The 23783-nt window shown below is 48.0% G+C and overlaps 10 protein-coding genes across 10 annotated transcripts; 5 read left to right on the forward strand and 5 right to left on the reverse strand.

Moving 5' to 3' along the window:
• Nucleotides 1–265: 265 nt before the first annotated feature.
• TRVA0_009S00474 (uncharacterized protein) lies at nucleotides 266–868 on the forward strand (the record flags this gene model as incomplete). The annotated part of the gene is made up of 1 exon (XM_076683517.1): nucleotides 266–868. The coding sequence occupies one exon, from the start codon at nucleotides 266–268 to the stop codon at nucleotides 866–868; it is 603 nt and encodes a 200-aa protein (XP_076542144.1).
• Nucleotides 869–2087: 1219 nt separating this feature from the next.
• TRVA0_009S00496 (uncharacterized protein) lies at nucleotides 2088–2690 on the forward strand (the record flags this gene model as incomplete). The annotated part of the gene is made up of 1 exon (XM_076683518.1): nucleotides 2088–2690. One exon carries the CDS (start codon nucleotides 2088–2090, stop codon nucleotides 2688–2690), a length of 603 nt encoding a protein of 200 aa, XP_076542145.1.
• Nucleotides 2691–4352: 1662 nt separating this feature from the next.
• On the reverse strand, nucleotides 4353–6032 carry TRVA0_009S00518 (uncharacterized protein; the record flags this gene model as incomplete). The annotated part of the gene is made up of 1 exon (XM_076683519.1): nucleotides 4353–6032. The coding sequence occupies one exon, from the start codon at nucleotides 6030–6032 to the stop codon at nucleotides 4353–4355; it is 1680 nt and encodes a 559-aa protein (XP_076542146.1).
• Nucleotides 6033–8192: 2160 nt separating this feature from the next.
• On the forward strand, nucleotides 8193–10031 carry RTK1 (putative serine/threonine protein kinase RTK1; the record flags this gene model as incomplete). The annotated part of the gene is made up of 1 exon (XM_076683520.1): nucleotides 8193–10031. The coding sequence occupies one exon, from the start codon at nucleotides 8193–8195 to the stop codon at nucleotides 10029–10031; it is 1839 nt and encodes a 612-aa protein (XP_076542147.1).
• A 201-nt stretch (nucleotides 10032–10232) lies between these two features.
• PRS5 (ribose phosphate diphosphokinase subunit PRS5) lies at nucleotides 10233–11510 on the reverse strand (the record flags this gene model as incomplete). The annotated part of the gene is made up of 1 exon (XM_076683521.1): nucleotides 10233–11510. One exon carries the CDS (start codon nucleotides 11508–11510, stop codon nucleotides 10233–10235), a length of 1278 nt encoding a protein of 425 aa, XP_076542148.1.
• A 609-nt stretch (nucleotides 11511–12119) lies between these two features.
• Nucleotides 12120–13069, forward strand: PRE10 (proteasome core particle subunit alpha 7; the record flags this gene model as incomplete). The annotated part of the gene is made up of 3 exons (XM_076683522.1): nucleotides 12120–12122; nucleotides 12265–12313; nucleotides 12363–13069. 3 exons carry the CDS (start codon nucleotides 12120–12122, stop codon nucleotides 13067–13069), a joined length of 759 nt encoding a protein of 252 aa, XP_076542149.1.
• Nucleotides 13070–13970: 901 nt separating this feature from the next.
• On the reverse strand, nucleotides 13971–15014 carry TRVA0_009S00606 (uncharacterized protein; the record flags this gene model as incomplete). The annotated part of the gene is made up of 1 exon (XM_076683523.1): nucleotides 13971–15014. One exon carries the CDS (start codon nucleotides 15012–15014, stop codon nucleotides 13971–13973), a length of 1044 nt encoding a protein of 347 aa, XP_076542150.1.
• A 438-nt stretch (nucleotides 15015–15452) lies between these two features.
• On the forward strand, nucleotides 15453–17519 carry HMI1 (ATP-dependent helicase; the record flags this gene model as incomplete). The annotated part of the gene is made up of 1 exon (XM_076683524.1): nucleotides 15453–17519. The coding sequence occupies one exon, from the start codon at nucleotides 15453–15455 to the stop codon at nucleotides 17517–17519; it is 2067 nt and encodes a 688-aa protein (XP_076542151.1).
• A 7-nt stretch (nucleotides 17520–17526) lies between these two features.
• Nucleotides 17527–18372, reverse strand: POP3 (Pop3p; the record flags this gene model as incomplete). The annotated part of the gene is made up of 1 exon (XM_076683525.1): nucleotides 17527–18372. One exon carries the CDS (start codon nucleotides 18370–18372, stop codon nucleotides 17527–17529), a length of 846 nt encoding a protein of 281 aa, XP_076542152.1.
• Nucleotides 18373–18686: 314 nt separating this feature from the next.
• TRVA0_009S00672 (uncharacterized protein) lies at nucleotides 18687–22453 on the reverse strand (the record flags this gene model as incomplete). Its single annotated transcript, XM_076683526.1, has 2 exons — nucleotides 18687–20186; nucleotides 20237–22453. 2 exons carry the CDS (start codon nucleotides 22451–22453, stop codon nucleotides 18687–18689), a joined length of 3717 nt encoding a protein of 1238 aa, XP_076542153.1.
• Between the last annotated feature and the right edge of the window lie 1330 nt (nucleotides 22454–23783).

The raw sequence follows: 23783 nt of genomic DNA on the forward strand, positions 1-23783 counted from the left end.
ATAATACCGAAAAAAAATCGCTAAAGCTGAACTTTTTGCCGTCTGCGATGGGTATGTACCTTGCCTTACAGATCGTTTGCAGGATGATCTAGTCGACTACCAGTGCATTTACTGCATAAAATTGCCGATGGTCTTGCATCCTGTGGCCTAGCGGTTGCGCTCGAGGCAATTGCCATCCCGTTCTCTCCTGAAAGCGGCATGGCACGGTATAAATTTGAATTGAGATCCTCTTGAAATTTCCTTCACATTAACTAAAGGCCCTATAATGGTTCGCAAGATCTCTGCTCTTTCCCTTTCCCTTGCTCTTGCTGCTGCCAGCGCCCTGGCCTGCGATCTCTCTACCGGCGGTCAGACCATTACGACTGACATTAGTCAACTCATTACCGACTACCAACAGCTCACGATAAATACCAATGATTGGGAGGTCGATGCTACTTCATTTGGAATAGCTATTTTGTTGTGGGAGGTGTCCAATGATGTGACAAAGATTATCTCCGATCTTTCTGGCTTCGAACCGACCGAGTGCGATATCCCTAGCATCATCACCGCACTCGATGACGCTGCTCCAGTCACTATCACCTCCCTCCAGGCTCTCGCTGGCCGGTACGATGACTTCATTACTGCCGGTATTGATTCCAACATCGGCCAAACGATCAACGGTCTGGTCTCCTCCACTATGAGCCTGATCTCCACCATCTACGAGCTGCTGCCATGCGGAGAGGTTAACCAGGCCTTTGATGCGCTGGATTCCATCACCACCGCCTTTGCTTCCACCCAGCAGGCCTTCGGTCAGGATGTAACTCCTGCTCCAGCTACGCCCTGCGGAAACACTACCCCACCATCCTGCACTAAGCGGCAAGTTCGCTAAGGCATTACTAACTTTTGAACGTCTAATTTTGCCAATTTTGTTTCCTATTTCTGCCACAGGTTTTTAATAGTATCCCGAAAATGATTTCTCTACCGCTGTTAAAGTATGTTAGCCGGGGGAAGCTGGAAGAGACAGGGTATAATCATTTTGTATCAATTAATTGATGATACTTCCTCGTCTTGTCTCTATGGCATTCCCGGTGCCACACCAGTATATATCTCTTTCCCATAACTATTAATCGAAAACTAGTAACTCTTATGTAACTAGTTATTCTTATATCATTGATATAGTCACCCAGGCTGAAGGAGATGAACGAAGGATCGCTTATCCTGACATTTCAAAATCAATGTACAGCATTTAAGAAAATTTTAAGTTTAGGGGATCCATGTGCATGATACAAAAATACCATAGGACATTGATGGGCTAAGTGGGCGTACGGTAATGTTCAGTGAAAGCATACATTGGCCGCAGAACTGTGCGTCCACGCCCACTTTTCACCCGTGTGCAGAATTCTCGTACATGCACTGTAATTTTAAAAAAAGCCAAGTAAAGGCTATAGTGAAAAATGCAAGTCACCGGTATATATATGCGTCGGCTGTTCGGAGCCCATGCGACGATCTTGAATATGATCGATACCGGGCCCGTTAAAACGTAGATTTTTACAGCAAGGCTATTAATTGAGACTACCGTATCGAAGATGCGATATGCATTTACCGCCCTTTCTAGAAGCTGTCATTGAGAGGGAAAGAGGGGAGGGGTAAATTAGGTATTACGACCCCCGAGAGTCTAGTCCCTGCCGGTGCAGCGACGCGTACGTATGGGGCAGCGATATGTCCCCGTCAACCTGTGCACTTGCGGGGAAATCTCTTCAAGCCAGGCATGATTTCTACAAACTCTCTATATATTAAATATTATACTCAGATCCTAGTTCATAAATGGTGCTTCATAATCGATGTACATTATACCAACATAATAAACACTATGGCTGAGTTTCTTGCCAACTGCAATGGTTTTGCATCTTGCCGTACAGATTGGTTGCAGATTGATCGACCGTACCAGTAATTACTGCACCAAAATATCGGCGGTCTTGCATCCTGTGGCCTAACGGTTGCGCTCGAGGCAATTGCCATCCCGTTCTCTCCTGAAAGCGGCATGGCACGGTATAAATTTGAATTGAGATCCTCTTGAAATTTCCTTCACATTAACTAAAGGCCCTATAATGGTTCGCAAGATCTCTGCTCTTTCCCTTTCCCTTGCTCTTGCTGCTGCCAGCGCCCTGGCCTGCGATCTCTCTACCGGCGGTCAGACCATTACGACTGACATTGGTAAGCTCACTACCGACAACCAAGCGTTCACTTCTAATATCAATGCATGGCAGGTCGGTGGTAGTGAACTTGGAATAGGTTTTACGTCGCAAGCTGTGTCCAATGATGTGGCAGCGATTATCTCCGATCTTTCTGGCTACGAACCAACTGCGTGCGATATCCCTAGCATCATCGCCGCACTCGAAGGCGCTGCTCCAGGCATTGTCGCCTCCCTCCAGGCTCTCGCTGGCCGGTACGATGACTTCGTTACTGCCAGTATTGATTCCAACATCGGCCAAACGATCAACGATCTAGCCTCCTCCACTATGAGCCTGATCGCCACCATCTACGAGCTGCTGCCCTGCGGAGAGGTTAACCAGGCCTTTGATGCTCTGGATTCCATCACCGCCGCCTTTGCTTCCGCCCAGCAGGCCTTCGGCCAGGATGTAACTCCAGCTCCAGCTACGCCCTGCGGAAACAGTACCCCACCATCCTGCACTAAGCGGCAAGTTCGCTAAGGCATTACTAGCTTTTGAACGTCTGATTTTGCTAAATTTGTTTCCTATTTCTGCCTAAAGGCTTTTGTCTTCTGTGCTTTTAATATTATCTTGAAAAATGCTTTCTCTACTACTGTTAATGTAGGTTGGCCTGGGGAAGGCGTGGTAATTGATGTCATAACGGTATTTCGTCGCCTGCCATCTATGTCTCTATGGCATCCCTCTGGTGTTACATTGGTAGTTATCTCTTTCCCATATTCGAATATTAGTACAGTATTCTTCAAATATAGTCATCCAGTTAGAATGCAGAGGAATAACGGACCGCTTATCCTGACATTCTAAATTAATAAAGCACCACTAACATGTTAGCGTATTTAAGAAAATTTAGGTTGGAAATCCAGATGGATAATATCTTTGAAAAAAAAGAACCAGTAGGACATCGGTGGGCTAAGTGGATGCGATGGTATAGTAATGTTCAGTGAAATGTGTATATACTGGCCGCAGATTTGTGCGTCTACGCCTCACTTTTCCCTCCCTTCGATACGCAATCGGGCAATTGCAGGGGGCTCGAGTTGCAATTTTTTCAACAGGCAAAGTACATGTGTAATACAGTGTAGTACGTAAGGAGTGTATCGGTAGTGGGAAACGCACATCGCTATTCGGGCCTACGTGACGATCTCGAATCTGGTCTCACACATTACGGCGTTACCCATCAATATGCGTTGCGCAGATTGTTAGAGCAAACACTACCATAACTGAGATTACTGGTAACATATCGCCGAAATATAAGATTACTTTTCCACCCTCCCTAGACCTGCCTGTCATTGGCATTAAAGTAGTATTGTTAACGTAATGTACCGCATACACGGAGTGCTCCAAAAAGAGCTGCTGGTACTGTACTGTAGGCGGTAACACGCGGTAAGATACTGCGCAACGGAGAGTCTAGCCACCTTGGCATTTAAATGCGGTGGGCAACGGCAGTGTGCTGACGCGTAGAAACGGCACGGCGCTATGCGCGGTGCCCCACTGGTAAATGCTATGCTGAAGAATACACGAAGAACAAGAAGAAGACCAAGAGATAACTTTGAAATAGTTCAAGTCCGTTACATAGAGCGAAGGAGGACTATGACACATGAGAGTTCTAGTGCAACATGACAAATTTCAAAGGCAGACGGGGTCCTGAAGAATACTAATCTCTACAAATATATCCCGGTACTGTATTGGTATCAAATGCCGTGTAAAGCTGGCTTTTACCTCCCCAAGTCCCATATTTTTATTAAGCGCCTACGTACTACCGGTAATTGATTGCTTTTCTCAAGTATGCTTCGTATATATATAGCTCCTATCATTCCAGTTGTAGTGGGCGAAGTTTTTCTACAATTAGTCCAGACGGGAAGAGCGGTCAGTAACAACACAGGACAGCCACGGGTATATCAAGTAGCCCATTCTCCATGCTCTTTTGTATTCACTACAATTACAGTAATTGTAATTGATATCGTGATCTACTTCGCCATCTTACACATAACTTAGCTACCGTAGCAATTGGTGAATGCCCCATGATTATATCCATTGAGTACGCTAATCTCATTTCACCCCGAGTAGGTTGCATAGATCCCCCGATATAAATAATAATAAATAGCCCATGGGGCTCACATGTTCGTCATTACAAGTACAATAAAATAGTTAATTCGACCTGAGCTCCTTGATGGTCGCTCTAATATCATAAGGGTTGGATGTCGGCAAAAGCGGCGCAATCCCAATGCGAATTGGATCCTTGTAACGCTTGGGGTTTGATGGCACGTCAGCCTCGTCCAGTCCAGCAGACCGCTTCGTAGCAGGCTTAGCCGAGCTCACCTTGAACAGTTTCTTCTTGTACTGCGCAATCTCCATGTCTTTGGTCTGCCGGAGGGTATTCAGGGCCTGGCGTAGCACGTCTCGCTGCGTCTCAAGCGCCTTGATCTTGATCTGAGGGTCCTTGCTGGCAGCTGCATTGGGCAGGTCATTGACAGAGGCAGTCGCCTTTTCTCTAATCATCGTCTCGAGCTTGCGTTCGAGCTCCATGGTTCGCTTCCGCTCAGCATCAAGCTTCTGCTGGTATTCAATCATCATGGCTCGACGCTTGTCTTCAGACTCGCGCAGCTTCTGGCGCCATTTTGAGACTTCGTAATCTGACATAGGCGGGGCCGGGATCGGAATCGACGGAGGCTTCGGAGAGGTTGGCGAATTGGCTGTCGAGGCCCCCGGCGAATCCTTATGAGACTGTCGAACCGAGAGAGTATTTGACTTTGGCGAGATCGTCGTAAGTGATGTTGACCGCGTTGATGACGACACCGTACTCGACATGGACTCTGAATGCTGATGGTTGTGGTCCACTGGAGGGCCCGGGTACTGGTTGAGGCTGCCACTCGGCAGGCCATGTGGATACAGCTCCGAGAGTGGCAACGATGCAAATGAAGAGCGCGACATACGACTATCCGGGATGAGTTCACTTGTCGAGTATTCCAAAATTGGCTCCGAGATGCTAGGAATAGAGTGCTTCTCCTGAGGCGCCCTCTTCCACGGAAGCCGGCTGGCGCGCTTACTATTACTGTTATTATTATTAGCGGCATTGGCAGATGCCCCACCGCTAGCGGGCGGCTTGGAAAGTCGGGGGGCCTGCGGCCGTGGAGGTGGCGACGACCCCCCACTGGAGCTATTAGTATTGGTGCGGTTGTGCGAATATCCGTAGCCATAGATGGTGCCGCCATTAGCCGGAATGGGAGGGTTTGAGTTCCCACTCAGCGAGCTACTTGTCGAATGGCTAGAGTTCTGGCGTATATGGCTCTCAGAGCTTATGCTGCGCAGGGCCATGGAGTCGCGGTACGACTTTATAGGGGGCCCATGGGTCTCAATTGCCCGTTGGAGCTGTGGCTGCTGGCGCGGTCGGACGTGGTCTTCACTCATTGACGACACATGGGTGAACCCTTCTGGGCCCGAAATCTTAATCTGGCCGGATGACAGCTTCTCACTCAGCGTAGCCATGGTTCGAATCGAGGAGGCGGACGAGTTACTGGCCACGCTTGACCGGCGCCGGGGCGGCGTCGACTCCTTGACTGTAGGGGCCCTGGAAAAGCGGAACCGCGATTGCTTGGCGGGCTTTTCAGTTTGCGGGACGGTGCTCATGATCTTCGATACGCTGTCATTCAACGAATGTTGTCTTTCCCCCCCTGAGACGGGGTAGCGGTCAAAATCACAAAGGAAGGGCGAGGCCAGCGTCTCGACGGCGACAGCGATGGGCTTCGAGAGACTGGAGGCAGGCGATGTCGGCGTCGTGGAAACAGTAAATTCGCTGGTGGAGGACGCCGGGGAAGAATTTTTTGACATTGGCCGCGTAGCCGGGTTCGGGGCTTATATTCAGGAGCGCAGGTGCAGACCGCGTGTGGGTGTGTACACACAATAAGACGCACGACAAATGAGTTTGACACAGGCTTCGCGACTCTTTCCCACAGTGTTTTATCTTTTCAATTTTTTTAAAAAAAAGATGAAGGGAGGTGTGTGAGGGAGTTTTTTTTTTCCTGTACCTGATTCTGCCGGGTTTCGATGATGATATCTCCAGATCTTTGCGGGCTTTCGTGTATTTTGTTTTGTTTTTTTGGGTAATCCATGCAGTACCCTGTTTGGCGGAACCCCCCTGTGCAGCTTCAAACTATTGCACGCACAAAGTGCCAATTATCGACGTCACAAACCCACGCAGTTTTGCGGGACTGTTGCTAATTTTATACCCGCATCACCATCAACTACAAAAGAGCCGTAGAAAGGATTGTATAGATCGGAAACGTTTATCAATCTCTCTTCTCTTTTTCTGAAAACCATAGTTGAAACAAACAGGGGTTAAGACACGCCCATAGCAATATCCCAAAATCTGCGTGGGTCGCCGTTAAACCAGCCGCTGGAGCAATCGGAGCTTCCATCCAGGGGTAACGCAATGTAAAAAAAATAATTATTATCGCACGCATATTAATGTGGAGGAGCCACACTACCAACGACGAAATAGCGTGGATGAAAAATTATAATTATGTGGGAAATGGCGGGTTCTGACGATAATATGGAGTTGAATACAGCTCGCTTTTTTTAAGTTCCGTACAACGTCCCCCCTGCCTGCCACCCCCCCATCGGCGAGCGTTTCACTTTGTGTTACGGCTTCACAGGTTGTTGGCTGGTGAGTTTCTACGACATGATTCATGTAACTTACACCTTCCATGGCCTACGTACTACAATATCGGTTAATAGAGCTTAACGTCTACCCCATGGAATCTTTAATTCTACTAATATCGTACTACCCATTACTTGATTACTGTGATAAAGGATAGGAAGAATGAGGGGGGATATTTGACTGTTTATATAGAATCGCGTGGCGAAATTACCGTAACAAAGGAACCCGCTTCAGCCGTGCTTCCGCGTTCGCGTGCGCGACGCGTTGCCGCCGACATTTGAGTTGTATCGATGAGCCGTAGAGCGGCAATAAAGCTAATGGCCTGATTTACTAAATTGGCATGGCTCAGGGGGGTCGAGTATGGGCTGCGTAAGTCTTGAACTTTTAGTACGCTAGTTGGCTATTATCTATTAGTACTACACGTTGTATAGTGCTGCTGTCTACTTACGCTAGCTACTGGTATTTCATTCATCATTGATGGATTAGTGGAAATAATTATTAGACAGTATAACATGTATATTTTTTACGGCCATACGTGTCAATCAGATCAATTGGACTATGATAATAATAACAGACGTACGTACCACATCTGTCAACCAAGCCGCATGCAGGGCAATGCAGGGATCGCCATGATGCTACTTCGTAATTTTTTTTTGATATTTCAAGGTGCAATTTTTAGGCTTACATGATACATGTGCTATTTGCCAGAGTAATTATGAGGAATCAGTACACAGCAAAACAGCCGAGCTTTAGCTAAGCCCATTACTCCACTCGACGAAACTGCTAATTCTCAATTGAACCCATACAAAAACACTCGTGTAAGTGGCATGTTTTCCTATTACGATGTATAACCAGTGCAATAAGAATATACTAAAAGTATGCTGTTTAGGTAGTAAAGTACTGTAGTGGTGTTATGCGCAGTGCCTGGATATTTCTGTAAGCAGGTTTGAGAACGAGGTGCGCACATTTGAGCACTCTGTAACCATACGCACAAGGAATCCATTACTCTACATACAGAATAGGCTCCACGCCGGATAAAAATTTATTTAAAAATGAGGCCCCCATTTATTAAATCTCAATCAATGTCATGTATATTTTCACTTGCCGTATAACAGTCAATCCGGTTGATAAAATATCCGTTACCCGGGTTCAATGCGCAAGAAAGGTATGAGACGACACGGCACTCCGATATGCCGAAGACAGGTCCCAAGAGCGAAAATAAAGCCACCACTATACCAACGAGCTGGTTTGAACAGTTTGCAGCCAGAAACGGCCGTAGAGGGTATATATATATTCGCTTTCGAGGTGCTATAGAGGCCCGAATATATATAATGAGTGAGCCGAATGCTGCTGACGAGGAGTTTGACTTCTCGGACAAGAAAATGGCCGAGGTGACGTCAAAGCTAGCAAACAGCAATATTGGCCAGACGAGGTTCCTGGGCGACTCAACGCACCACTACGAGCAGTACTCGCTTCCCGCGTCGCGACAGCCCTCGGCAGAGTATTTTGACCGCCCGCCATCGGGCAATGCGTCGGGGGAGACGACACCAAAGTCGATATCGCCGAACAAGAGCCGTTCATCGCGACCGAGCGCAGCGTTCCTGTCGGCTGCCAACGACAAGAATGAGCAGTCCAGCCCGAGCTCGCAGGAATCGTCTCCAGGTAATTCGCGGGTAAGCTCCAAGAATAACATGTTCTACCTGCCCCAGACCCATGATAGCTCGACAAACTCGCCGGTTTCGCTATCGCGTAATTCGTCCCCAACTACTGCTTCACCGTTCCCTACGGCAGACCAGGATGACCCTTACGCGAGACGGTTTCGCCCTCCGCCGGTGCAGAATGTGCATGAAATTGAGCCGCGGTTTGTGTTTAAGAAGATTGGTGGGTCAAAATCCTCCACGAGCCTAAAGTCGTTTATGGACCATCACAAACATGAGAAGAAGGCGTCAAAACTCATTCTGAGCAAGGCGTTGAACAGTAAAGGCAGTGGGTCCGATTCCGAGGACAGCAGTCTCAAGAAATCGAGCCATAGCGGGTCGATGATTGAGCTGAAGCGATTCTTCAAGAAGGGATTAAAGAAGGACAAGGATAATAACCATAAACGATCGAGCCGTAGCAGAGAGTCTTCTAGATCGCGGCTTAGCAGCAGCCACAGCCGACAGAGCTCGCAGGATAATAACATGCCGTTTTCCGAGTCTGGGTTCAGGAAGTACGGCAAGATTGGGCGAGTTTTGGGCTCTGGTGCTGGAGGGTCAGTTCGATTGATGAAGCGAGCCAGTGACAACACGGTGTTTGCCGTCAAGGAGTTCCGAGAGCGCCACCCGAATGAATCGCAGCGAGACTACTCGAAGAAGGTCACAGCCGAGTTCTGCATCGGATCTACTCTGCACCACGCCAATATCGTCGAGACTTTGGATATCATTCAAGAGAACGGGCGGTATTATGAGGTCATGGAATACTGTCCGTACGATTTCTTCGCTATTGTCATGTCGGGTAAGATGACGGCGAACGAGATTGGATGCTGTTTCAAGCAGATCATTAGCGGGGTTAAATACCTGCATGAAATGGGCCTGGCTCATCGAGACCTCAAGCTGGACAACTGTGTTGTGTCTGCCCAGGGTGTGCTGAAGCTGATTGACTTTGGAAGTGCCGTGGTGTTCCAGTATCCGTTTGAACAGGACATTGTCATGGCTAAAGGCGTTGTCGGGTCCGACCCGTACCTTGCCCCAGAGGTGCTTTCCGAGCCGCGATACGACCCGCGGTGCGTGGATATATGGTCCATTGCCATTATATTCTGCTGTATGACGCTTCGCCGGTTCCCGTGGAAGGCGCCCAAGATATCCGACAACTCATTCCGCCTGTTTGCGTCTTCTCCGGGCGAAGAGCCCATAATTAGACCAATCAAGAGCAATGACTCACAGCCGCACACGCAGATAAAGGGCCCTTGGAGGCTTCTCCGCCTGCTTCCTCGAGAGTCGCGGGAAATCATTGGGCAAATGCTTGATCTCAACTTTAACAAGCGTGCGCATATGGAAGAGATTGTGGCGGATGACTGGGTCCAATCGCTCCAGATGTGCACTCTCGATAGCACTGGCAAGTTCATTCCTTCAACCGACCATGAGCATACCCTTGTTCCATCCGAAGTGGCCAGTTTGGAACCCAGGAAATAGCCGTTAGTCACACCGTTTTCCATCCGAACACAAATACTTTGGATCTTGGTTGAAATAATCTGTTCGGGCTCAACACCCCACCCCTGTATTTATTCTAACGATTTATTATATATTATGGAGCCAGCCATTAATCATTTATATAACTTATTCGCACAACTTCCTTCGCCAGCTCAGCATATGTAGGAAAAGCAAGGGTCAAAATCATATACTATAGTGATCAAAGAGCATGGAAACAGACTCACCATTGTGGATTCGTCGAATGGCTTCGCCAAACACGCGCGAGACGTCAAGCACTTCAAGCTTGTCTCCCAGGAGCTGCTGGTGCTCCTCCTGAGGCGTAGAGTTAGTAGTAACGACTTTATCGATAGCAGAAGCCTTGATGCGCTCAATGGCATCGCCGTTGAACAGACCATGGGTTACAATGGCATACACCTCGGTAGCGCCCTGATCCTTGATGAGTTTGGCAGCACGAGTGATGGTATTGGCCGTATCACAAAGATCGTCAATGAGAATAGCCACTCGGTCCGAAACATCACCCACCATAATCGTAGTAGCGTTTGGCCGCTTCTCATGCACCACACTGTCGTTCAAATGGTGCTGCGGAGTAGTGTACTGAGGCTTGGGCCGTCTTTCCTTGTGAATCAGGGCAAAAGCCATGCCCAGCGAGTCAGCGATGGCAGTAGCCCGCTTGGCTCCACCTGCATCCGGGGACACAATGACCGCCTCCTGGTAGTTCGGAATCTTGGTAGTAATATAGTTCTGCAACAGTGGCTTGCCATAAAGATTATCCACCGGGATATCAAAGTAGCCCTGGAATTGGGGATCGTGAAGATCCATGGTGATAATATGATCCGCTCCCGCACAGGTAAGCAGAGATGCAATAAGAGTACCGGCCTGGGCTATCCACTGACGGTATCCGTAACGTGGCTCCGGTTCTCCAGGGTTCCACGGGTCGACTTTAGTCTTTCTTGGAGTACCCGGAATAGGAGACCCACCGCTACTGGCCAACTTCATAGCAGCCAGGTTGCTGGCCAGCGCAAGCGAGGGAGGAGCAGTGCTCGTAGCGTCTCCACCTCGCCCGGCCCGCATCGGCTTCGGGGTCGAAGGGACAGACTCAAAGGTAAAGCTCGAGGATGCGCTAACGCCAGACTTCAATGGAGCCCCCGACTTGGTGTATGGCAGATCTGGCTGCCTCGAGTATGGGAAAAGCGGCAGTACCGCAGTAACCTTCTTCGCCGAGGCGGTCTTGCACGCAGAGATCATAATCAACAACTCAATAAAGTTGTCGTTGACATCTCCACACCCGCTTTGGATGACGTAGACATCCTTCTCTCGAACCGAGTCCTTGATCATAACCGAGGTCTCTCCGTTGCTGAACTTTGACAGGTCCACCTCGCTTGCGTCAATCGCCAGGTTATGGCAGATTCTGGAAACCAGCTCGGGGTGCGAAGAACCCGCTAAAATGACCAAGTTTCTCATCTTCTCGTCCGCTATCGTTAATCTATCTCCCTCGTGGGATTCTGTGCAATCAGAAGCGATCGATGACTCCACTGATAATGGAAAGAAAAAAGTTTCCCGGCCCCGGAATGCTTCCGCTTTGGGATGGCATGTCTCAGCCGCACATAAGCCGCACCCCACCAACCCCGCCATTCCACCATATTGTTCGACAACATACTTGTAATTGCAGCAGGACTAGAGTTGTGGGAGTGAATTGTTGCTCTACAAGATCTCCGCGAAGCGGAGCTACGGGGGTTTGGGGGCCGGCCCCCAAGTCAGTTGAAGTAGTGGTGTGTCCATGGGGGGACCAGTCCCCCCAAACCCCCCTGGAGCTCCGCTTCGCGGAGGTATTTGGTGCTTACGAGACCTACAAATCACACAAGTAGATATATGAACGTTGATTGTCTCTAGGTATGGTATGTGAAGCAGGATAGGGATGTGAAGTTACCCGGCAGCGTGGAACTCCCAACGCGGGAAACACATCACCAAATATCCTGCCCCCACTGGCGACAGCGGTGAGGTACTGATTTGTTCAGCCACCACTACGACTAACCCTCGATAACAAAACGACTTCAAACTAGATAATCCACCATGGTACGTTACAATCGATGCAATTGAGAAGTGTAGCGAGTAAACTAACAATATGTCTGGCTGATTGCTTGGGTTTTATAGCGGGGACCCGAGGTAGAGTGCCATTTGCCACCCCCCGTACCCAGCATACAGACGACGCGTTTAGACATCAATTGGTACCGGCTACGATCTGTCTAATAGTGTTTTCAGCCCAGGTATGGTCCCACACGAGAGGAGGAATTGAGTTAGGCTAACTGGCAATAGACGGACGAAACTTCCAGGTGGAGTACGCGGGCAAGGCAGTCGAGAACGCCGGAACGTCAATTGGCGTAAAGTGCAAGGACGGCATTGTTCTGGCGGTAGAGAAGATCATCACCTCGAAGCTGCTGGCGCCCAATGCGAACAAGCGAATCCAGACCATTGATAGACATATTGGCGTTGCATACTCGGGCCTGCTGCCAGACGGGCGGCACTTCGTCAACCGGGGACGAGACGAGGCGGGCCAGTGGCGAAATATCTACAAAGTGGCAATCCCAGTGCCAAGCTTGGCCAATAGAATGAGCTCGTATGCTCAGGCATACACTCTGTATAACTCTGTAAGGCCGTTCGGTGTGACGACCATTGTCGGCGGTGTCGACGAGGACGGAGCTCATTTGTACATGATTGAGCCCAGTGGGGTGTCGTGGGGCTACAAGGGAGCTGCTACTGGCAAGGGCCGGCAGGTGGCCAAGTCTGAGCTCGAGAAGCTTGATTTTGACAACCTAACGGCCCGGGAGGCGGTACGGGAAGTGGCCCGGATCATTTACGTGGCCCATGAGGATTCCAAGGACAAGGATTTCGAGCTGGAAATGACGTGGGCCAGCTTATCGGAGACCAATGGCAAGCACGAGCCTGTGCCGGCGGATGTGCTTGAAGAGGCAAAGGATTACGCGCTCAAAGAGCTCACTGGCGATGAGGAAATGGAGGAATAGTTAGTTAATATCTTTTTTTAATTCTAAAAAAATGCCCACAAAAAATACTTACACAATGGCCGTACCCTCATACTGCCAAGCTATCTTGACAATTTCTCGTAGATTATGATGCGCAAATTTCGGGATTGATGCGATAATACGCGTACTTTTCAGCTCTAGTGTGGTGGTCTGTGCTTGACTCAATGAACTGGAAATACTCCTCCGGTATGCCAAAGGGATTCTTCAGTATGGTTGCCCTGTTCTTAACCATAACCTGCACGTCCAACACGCTAGGATGGCATACCAGCTGCTTTATGGCCTCAAAAAAGTCCAGTGGAGGATAATCAACATTGGCTTGAAGTGCAATATCAGGAGGTAGACGTTTCAGTTCGTACAAACTATCTAGGTAAGAGCGAAACTTGTACTGTTGAGCCCTGGACCCCGTTACAATGTTAGATATCTCCAGCTGTTTGGATGGCTTAAGGAGTTCCAACAGGAACTTCACATAGCACTAGTCTAGTCGATGGCAGTCCAATCTTTCCAGCACTGGAAACGGGTTGAACGTAGTCAACGACTTAGACGTATCGGTGTCATGTTCGCACCCTACTACCACCAGGTGGTCTACCTTACGACATATATAAGTATTACCAAGAAGCGTCATCAATCCTTCAATTTGCAAAAACCGCAGGTTAGGCGCCTCAATTAGACTGTGGTATTCAGGGTTATGCAAGTTCGCGCTGGGGTGGAAGCGAAACACAAGTTTGTCTACCACATTTGGTAGCCGCAGATACGGAGGCATAAGTTTGAGTGTTAGGGACAAGCTCCTGAGGCTTTGAAATGCCTCAAAATTAACACGATCCCATTGCCCCTTATCCTCCATCACCATCTTCAGTTCTTCTAGAGACAGAAGCTGATGCAAGTTCTACAAGCTAGGTGACTCTAATATGATCGAAGTAGAGTCGATGCGTAATTTCGGACAGCAATTCAATTCGAGTATAGTGCCATCATTGTCCCATAGATCCGAGGAAATTATTAGCTTTGGCTGTGCAGTGATTCCTTGCCGCGTCGTAATTTTGATTGGGTACAGAGAAGCTCCTTCGCCCCAAATCTTCACCACTTTCAGGGAAGGGCAAGAGGCCAATAGCTCTCTCAATTGACAATATAAATCCGACTTCTCACTCTCGAACATGTAGCAAAAGGGTCTGATAACCACTTGAAGCTCTTCAATCACATCTTTGTATCGCATCAGCTGATCAATCTTGTAATTGATGTTTCGACTGGAGATATCATTTGAGTAATATTTCCCCTCTGTATGTCCCTCAAACGTCTCTGTCAGGGCTCTAACCATCGCTCTGGCACATGTCTTTACGCTAATTTTTTCCTCGGCACTAAGTATCAAGGCAGCAAGCAGGCTGCTCAGATGGTCCTTTGCCCAGAAAAAATAGTTCAACTCAGCCCTCGCTACAGCTATGTGATTCTTGACATTGAAGTAACCGTCAACGTTCCCTTGTTTGGCCAAATACTCCAAGGTATTAACAAGTTCCTCCATTCTCAACAACAGTCCTTGCTGCTCGAATTCCAGTTCATAGACAGGATCGTACTGACGGCGGGAAGAACCATCATCGCCCCATCCATATTCGTAATGACGCTGTTGCCATATATCGTCAGTACCATAGTGACTATTATCAGTCCCATTACCATTATAATTTCCATATGGCCAATTAGTCGAACTAATCGCGTCGTTGACGACATCCTCAATGGTCGTTTTCCGTGGAGGGGCCCAGAAGTATCTCTCGGTGTTAACATCAAATATAACCTTTAGCTTTTTCCAGATCATCGAACTGGCGAGATCATTCACGCTCCTGCATATCAACCGGATTCTCCACAACCAGGCATCGTATCTATGTTCATGCTCTGCAAGATACTCTAGGACTATGAGCCATATTTCGTTCGGTAGATTACCCATGACAAAGAATGTTGAATTCAGAAAAAGCCCTAGAGCGCTATATATATTTATTATCTGGACGCATCGCAGTGCATAGGATATTGTTGCAGTTTGCTACCATATTATTTGAATTACTTTGGTTTCTAAAGGGTTAGAGTTGTTCAACTGAATTCAAGGTTCGATATATTTTTACACCTTTGCAACACGCGCCATGGCACTAGCAACTACCTAATTCTACTAAAGTCAGCGCCTTAAACACCTTATTTCGATAAAAGTTGCTAAACAACCTCAAATGTCAGCGGTATTTTGTCAAGTTATTGGTGTATTGGTACCGGTAGTGGTCATGGAGGTGGTGACGATGCATGAGGTGATACCGTGCGGCTGAAAAAGATGGGGAGATGAAGGTATAACAACGCGCTTCTCAACGCGAACATTTCACTCAAGCGAGGCCCGTGAAAAATGGAGATTGAGCGGATTATCGAGCAAGAGGAGCTCAACAGTGATCAGATCCGGGCGGCTAAGCGACCTCTAGACTCCCACGTCCAAATTATTGCCCCTCCGGGTACGGGCAAGACTCGAACCCTGGTCAATCGCATCCTTTATCTTATCTTGGAGTGCAAGGTGTCTCCGGACGATATAACGGTGCTCACTCTAACCAACCAGGCTGCCCAGGCTTTTGCATCGAAACTCAGCCAACTCTGTCGTGACATTCAGCATGATTACATTTCTCCTCTGGTCAATGTGCAAACACTGCATGCGTACTGCCACTCAATGCTGTTGGAGCACGGCCATTTAATCGGCCACGATTTTTCTCAGTGGACTTTGGCTTCACAGAGTGAACAAATTTATTTGCTAGGAGAATTGACAGGTGAAAAAAAGCGAATAAGCGGGTTTGTTTTCAACCAATGGATCGAAAGCTTCCGTCGCATGAAACTTGGACAAACGCCTCCTAGCACTGCATTCAATGAGTACACCCTTGGATTGAAGCAGAATCGGCTAATTGACTTTGACGATTTGCTAGTGCTTACAAGGCAGCTGCTTGAATCCCATGGGAGGGAAATTGTGACTACAAAGTCGTTGATACTCGACGAATTTCAAGATATATCTCCAATCCAGTGGGAGATTTCGCAACTGATAGTCGGAAAATCGCAGTCCAAGTGTGGTTTGACCGTTTGCGGAGACCCCAACCAGTCAATTTATGAGTTCCTTGGCGCCAGTGCAGAGATATTTGATACTATGGCCGAGATATTTGATCCCGTTGATGTCATCATGCTGAGGACAAACTACCGAAACACTGAGGAAATTTACAATGCTGCGCGGGCCGTATTGCGAAAGCGCACAGATGTCGAATTCATCGAGAACGGCCCAAAGCCTCATTTGTTGGAGGCCAGTAACCAGCACGAGGAGTATGACTACCTCATTAGGGAAATAAAGCGTCTTATTTCCCTGCGTAAGGTTCCGCCTAATCAGATTGCTGCGCTTTTCCGGACTCAATTGGGCTGCACTAGGTTCTCTACAAGGCTTGATCATGCAGGCATCAAGAATGTAATCTTCAAAGGCACCTCGGCCATATTCCAAGATGATCTCTTGGCCAAAATCCTCAGCTTTCTCCATCTGCTTCAGGACAAACACCACGACCTTTCTCTGCTCTCTGTCATGCAGACACCGCGACCTCTAATCGCCAAGGCTAGCGAGACTAAGCTACGTAATTATGCCGCCGAAAACCAGTTGAGCCTCTGGGATACAATATCTGACCCAGATCGTCTCAAGGCTGTGGTGAAGACCTCTATCACTCGGGCCAAAGTGGGCAAGTTTATACAGCTTATAAACGAACAGACAGCGCGGATCAGTGCTAATCCCGACGACGGCAACGCAATAATCAAGGCAGTCGAGGCCCTGCTAGAGGAAAGCAATGATCCAAGAGCCCATCCAGACTCCCGAGAGATGGCTAGTTTTTATAACCTTGTCGGCGTCACTCTCAGCCGTTACCGCGAAACAACCGGCATGTCCACAAGCGCGCTTGACTACTTCCTCTCTAACTACCTAAAGTTCCAGACTGTACCCAGCAATGATCAAGTTGTAGTAAGTACCGTTCATGCGTCCAAAGGTCTCGAATGGGACTACGTCTTCGTTCCCGAGTGCACAGATCGAACATACCCTATATTCCTCGACCACGAAAACCCATCGCTTATTGAACAAGAGAGACGACTGCTTTTTGTCGCTTCTACGCGGGCACGGAAACAGCTGCACTATACATACTCTCCGCAAGGGACATATCGAGTATACGGTCGGTCGCGCTTCCTCACGCAAAACCTGCTAAATAGCCACTTAGAGCTCAAGACGCCCAGATCGCCTACCATCGTCGTCCCAGTAAAGCAACAATGGGACGCCGTGCACCAGAAGTATCCCAAGCTGTTCGGAGCGCTACCAAAGCTTTCTGTACGCGGTGAGGTGCAGAAGAACTGGCTGGTAAACAGATCACGCAGCTTTGTCACCGCGCTTCCTAGGCTTCTTCTGAAAAGATAGCTGCTTACTACTTGGTTACTTTGTGTCCCTTGGCATTGGGGTCCTTCCTGGTTTGGTTTTGTTGTCGTTTCCGATTCTGTCCACTGCTCGTTGGTTTAGCCTTCTCCTCCCTCGCCTTTTGACTCTGTAACTTTGCGTGTTGTTTCTGGGTCTCCTCCTTCGCCTTTTGGTTCTGTTCCTTCGCCTGTTGTTTCTGGTTCTGCTTTACCTTTATAGGCGCTGTTGTTTTGACGTTTCTCACGGCTGGTAATTGAAACTGCGCAACTTCATGGATCCACGGTACATTTACTGGCGCAATTTTTTCTACGAGACCAAATAGCGCACCACCTGGTCCATCCGTGAGTTCTCTGAGCCCAATAACAAACGGATCGGTTCTACCGGTGGCGTTCGACAGCTGCCCCAATGATCCCTTCGGTAATTGAATTAGCTTTATCGACTTCCCGCATGTAATCGAACCAGCTGCACATAGAACTGGGAAGTGGCTAACTACCAGTGAAGTAGACACGTCTGATCGGCACACAAATATCGCCTTAACACCTTCAATCTTGGTGCCCTTTTGTGCCAATTGAATTTGATCCTCCACGGCTGCATTTGTAGGATTAAATCCCAAGGTCAAACTATTAGCAATTGTAGGCGGATCGGGCAACGGATTGACTTTCTTGTTGACATAACTCTGGTATTCACCTATCGGAGCAAGTAGCGATACCAAGAGTTCTACCATGCTGTGACCATCGGATTCGCTTACTTCGGGCCAAACGATCTTGGTATACGGGTTCTCCAGAACAGGTTTAAAAACTGTCCGGCGTTTTTCTTCTTCGGCTTTTAGTGCCCCTGTGTGGTATTTTGGAGGCATATCTGGCTATCAGTGGAGTTGGTGACGTTTCAATTTTTTTTGACTATCAAAGTGTGTGCACGGCTGAACATCCCCGACGACGGATTGTCGCTGGAGCCTCTGGCTCTAATGATTGTCCAAAACCAATAATACCGTCATTAAACACTGTAATCTGATGTTATATATTATTAATAGAGGTGACGATTGACTACTAAAGAAGAACGTTCATGAAAATATAGTCCAGACGCTATATACGCTTTTATACTAAAAACACTGCTATGTTAACATATACATCGGTAAACTAATGTAGCATAATAGGGGTTAGCAAAATGCAGTTACTTGGCAATAGGATCTGGTGGAGGGGGAGTGAGGTCGATAGCCTCTTTGAGACGTAGTTGCAGCCGTCTGATATTCTTCTTTTGCGCTTCAATTCTCTCATAACACTCGTTGAGATGCTGCTTGTAGCCTTCGTACTCTCGTTTCCGCGCCTCCCGTTCATTCTGCCATCTGCGCTCCATCTCATGGTACCGCGACAGCCACAGCCGTCCGATGAAGGACCCAGACCCTGCTTTTGATTCCTTCTTGTTGCTGCTGCTGTTTTCTCCGCTACTAGATGAGCCTTTAGAAGTAGTCGGACCAAATTCTGCCATGGCAGTAATACTGTTAAGCTTTTCATTGAGCTCCTCGTTCTCCGTTTCAAGCTGCGACAGCTGTTCTTTCAAGGTTTCGATCGAGTTGGCAGAACCTTGATGCTGCTGCTCCATAATCTGGTAGTCCTCCTTCAGCTGGACATACACCTTTTCGGCTGCCTTAAGTTTGGCCGTGGTCCTGCTAATCAGAGCCTCCAAAGAACCGTTGAGAACTTGTGCCAAGTTGGAAATAGTTTCCTGTTTGGGTCGCTCGCTGGCAGTCGAAAGATGGTGCTTGATCTTGCTGGCCCATTCATTGCCAACAACTGATTCCACCTGCTTCAGAGCGCTAATCAACTGATTGACGTTAATCTCCAGTGCCTGCGCCAACGAGTGGTCAAGTACTTCAATCCTTCTATTATCATCAGCTTTGGTAGATTGGAGAATTTCGAGAGTTCTCTCAAGTTCGGCGACTTTCGCAGGATCGGAGTTTTCGAAGTCGCCGGCCAGCTTCCGCTCGAGCTCATCATTTCTAGCCGTTTCTTCTTCCAGCTGATCCTGCAGATCCTTGGCGTCATGAATAACGTCGTCACGTTGTTTCTCGAGGATTTGACACTGTTTCTTGAGCTCGCCATGCTTTCTGACCAGCTCTTTTCGCTCGATCTTGAGACGGGTGTACTCATCCTGGATAACCGTGCTAGTTCCAGCCTTGGACTTGAGCTTCTCGACTTCTTTCTGGAGACCATTCTTGACCTGAAGCATGCTGTTAAGAATATCGTTCTTCTCTTTAAGGCTTTTGGAAAGACGCTCTTTTTCAATTTCAACGCCAGACAACGCTTTCGTAAGTCTGGCGATTTCCTGGTCATCGCTAGTACGCATTTCTGATAACTCAATTTCAAGCTCATGCCTGGCTTCTTCGAGTTCGCTGATATCTTCGTGTGAAAGCTTGAGGTTCGCTTCAAGATGATCTTTCTCATCGAGCAAGCGGGTTAACTCAGACTGCAGTCTTTCTTCAAGCTCCTCCACGCGCTTTGACATGTCGGTCGCCTCAGCTTCCTTCACAGTGAGCTTTTTTGTAATGACCTCCAGCTCTTTCTTCTTGGAAGACAGTTCTGAAGTTAGCCGGCCGTTTTCAGAAACCACCTGGTTCATCTGAGTCGCAGTATCCTGTACTTCCTTGACAGTATCGAACGCATCTTTCAAGTGCTAAAAGGTTAGTAATACACCAAATAATTCAAAAAAAAGGAGCAACTTACCTGAATGACGTTATCAAGGTCAGTCTTTTCGCTGTATGATGTTTTGACGATTCCAAGAATCAGGTCCAACTTCTCGGTTGACTTTTCGCCCTCCTTCACTCGCCGGTCTAGGACAGCCAATTCGTCTTCCAGCGACCGAATGTGGTGGGATTTGTCCTCCAGCTTGTTCATATATTCCTCCAGCTGTTCCTGGGTCACCGCCCCGTCCTCAACTTGCTGGATTAGCTGCTGTGATTCGTCGTACTGTGCACGAAGCGACTCTAGCTCACGAGTAAGACGCACGACTTCGTTGATTTTTGACTCAAGCTCCAGATTGGCATTGTTGGAGTTCAGTCGCAGGTTCATGAGTTCTTCATCACGCGCATGGATAAGGTCCTGCAGGTTATGCGACTCTGCTCGGAGCTCTTCCAACTCGTTAAGCGAATCCTTTACTTCGTTCATCGATTCCCACAACTCGTCAAAGTCCTGGCGGGCGCTCTGGAGTTCGTTATCCTTTTCTTCAATGCACTGTTCGAGCACCTGGACATCGTGGTCGTTCTTCTCCAGCATAACATTGTACTTGGCCACAAGTTCGTTGTACTCATGCTCGAGCGCCTCATAGTCTCTATGAAGGCCATTAAACCGCGCCTTACTGGTGAACGCTGCATCCTGTACTTGTTGCAGCAGATCAGAGGCGTAATCAGTGGCGCCCGACTCATAGAGAGTCACGTCGGGCAAACTGGACGTCGCAGAGAGCCGTGACCGCGACCTAGGAGAATGATAATCATACGTTGGACTCAACACTCGCTTGATATGCTCAACCTGTCTATACAGCCTGGCGCTTTCAGGCGTAGGAGAAGCACCATCGCGGAAGTCTGGCAGAAGCCCTTTGCGCACAGCGGCCGGGGCTTCCAGGCTTTCTACCAGTCGATCAATGCTGTCTTGTGGCTTTGTCTTCCCGGTACGATCAGCGGATGCAATATGGAATCTCAGACGCTCGTTCTCAGACAGGGTGTCTTCGAGTTTAGACTCGGCCTCGCGAGAATATTCCTCCAGCTGCACACAGTGGTCCTGCAAAGTTACGTATTCCGACTTGTAGTACTCGAGATCCTCTTCGACCGTTCTGAACTTCATATCCCGCTCAAAGTCCTCCTGCTCATTTTCATGTTCTTTAGACTTTGTGAGATAGTCAATGTTCGAGCGCAGCTTCTCATTGTCCCGCTTAAGCTCGTCGTTAGCAGTTTTGAGGTCAGCTAATTGTTTGGCGATCTTGGCTAAACCTTCCTCGGATCCGTTGGTAAGCTGGCCCTCAATTACGCTGATCCGCAGCTTGAGATGAAAGTTTTCTGTCGTTAGTTTATCCAGGACTTTCCTCTCTTCCCGTGCGCCGATCCCTGACTGCTTGCCTTTGGCGTCTCTAGTCGACATCTGCGAAAACCGAGTGGTCAGCTTTCTGACAGACTTTTTGGAATCAGAGAGTTCGCTTGAGTCCAGCCCATGCTCTTCATTTGGATTAAACAGCTCAAAGTTCTGGAGCTCATTGAGGGACGAGCTTATTGAGATATCGTCTCTAGCGTCGTACTTATCGTAAAGGTTGATCACTGAGTCATTGTCGTTCATTGCCAGGAGAGACTCCCGTTCAATGTCGAGGGTCCGTGCTGAATGGCTGTCGTCATCGAGCACATCTGACTCTGCAAGCTGCTTATCTTCCGCAGACGTTGAACGTTTGCCCTCCTCGTTATCAGATTCCAGTTGAGGTATATGCTCCTCTACAGTGTCGTCAACGGTCCCGGTGCTGCCAGCATCGATATCCTTACCCTCTTTGAAATCGTTTTCCTTTTCTATTGATTCATCCAATTCCGGGATAATGCTCCCCTGGCTCTTCTTTCGCATGATCGTAATCGGGCTCGAAGGAGGTTCATGGTCGGCATTGCTATCCAATTCGTCAAGTACAGACTGGGTAAATTTCTTCTGCTCATTATCATAAAGCGAAGTAGTCTCCCGACTGTCTTCAAACTGATCATCATCATCACTACTTATAATATCTTCCAGGGGCAGCCAGTGCGGGCTGTTTTCTTCTTCTTCATCCCCAGAGAAAAACGCCCCCGGAACGCGTCTCATTGATCTGTTGAGAGTTGAATGCTTGATGATCAAAGACCGCTCCAGCTCCGTGTCAATGTCGCTGGCAACTGATGTTAGACTCGAGCTGTCTCCCACTTCAGAGCTCTCCTTGGACATGGTTGAGTTCGAAGCCTGTTTTGAAGCGGCGGAAAGAGGACGCAGTTGCTCGCTACCATGCGGCAATAAACTTGTGTCCTCCAGAGACATGCTCTTCAACTGATAGGCTTACAGATAGGCTTTTTGTGGCAGGCTAAAAACAACGCAAGGGAAAAGTTCTTCAACAAACCTTCTTTAACCCCTTTTGCCTTCTACCTGATAGCCGAGGTGAAATAATGGTTAAAGTGACCAAGGCTCCAGAAAAAGCCAGTCAACAGACTCTCACGAAATATTCAAAGGTAAATCGCCTACTGCAGTAGTTGCCTCGATAAATCAATAGTTTTAGGTATTTCGAGGAAGTCGCGTGGAGTTGTGGATGTCTCGTGGAAAACGTAAACAGTATTCTGGGTTCAGCCGTGCCTCACCTAATTTCCAAACCTGTTTCGTGTTGGCAAGAGGTATCTGCCTAATCATTTGGTGTACCACCAGTACGTCTTAATTAATGAAAGCTATACAGCAATCTGCGAAATGATCCATGTAAGAATCACGTCCCTCGGTAACTAACCTGTGAAGTATGGATATACCCCCAGGAAAATACACATGTATACACCTCGAACCCCTGTAATATTGATGTGCACATGTATCGAAATTCCCGCGTGTATATGCGCGCAGTTTTTTATGCGTGCGCGCGCATCTTAAATTTCAGTCCTCGAACGTGGTTCGAACCACACGCTTGCATATATTAAGGCAAACTTTACCGCCATTTCGCAGCACTATAGTGCCCGGCCCGCTTCAAAATCGCTTTAATTTGAGCTGAAATTTTGCGAAATTTGAGAATGGAAATTCATATCCTAAAAAAAACCTGGTAAATCTCTTTGTAAAGCGTTCCATCCTTATGCAGGGGTAAATGCTGATTTTCTCTGTATTGTTTCAATTTGACCAAATGCCCAAAAGGGCGTGGAAAATGATTTTGGGCAATTCATAAACTGCCAATTTTCAACTTCGAAGCGGCCTCGCGGCGCCAAATCACGTCAAAAATTTAAAAAAGCTCTACCACTGTAATAGTCTCTTCGAGATCTATCGACTAGACTAGTTCAGGCCGAATATCATCCCCCGTTAGAGAGTTATTTGATAAATCAATTCCGGGACGGTATTTTGATACTTACCCGGCAGTAGGTTGCATCTGCGTCTTTCTACCTGAATATATACCTCGATTTGCGATTGCAGTACCAATTTAGCCCCAATCAGAATAGATATGTGCATAGCAATTGGCATTGTGCTATAGCCCTGTCATTAAAACTACTGTCTTTGCATGCATGTACTACCAGATCTGGATACATTGATTGCAATA

The sequence above is a fragment of the Trichomonascus vanleenenianus genome, assembly GCF_965637985.1.
Source record: "Trichomonascus vanleenenianus strain CLIB 3782 genome assembly, contig: TRVA0_009S, whole genome shotgun sequence".
NCBI classification, from domain to species: Eukaryota; Fungi; Ascomycota; class Dipodascomycetes; order Dipodascales; family Trichomonascaceae; genus Blastobotrys; species Blastobotrys vanleenenianus.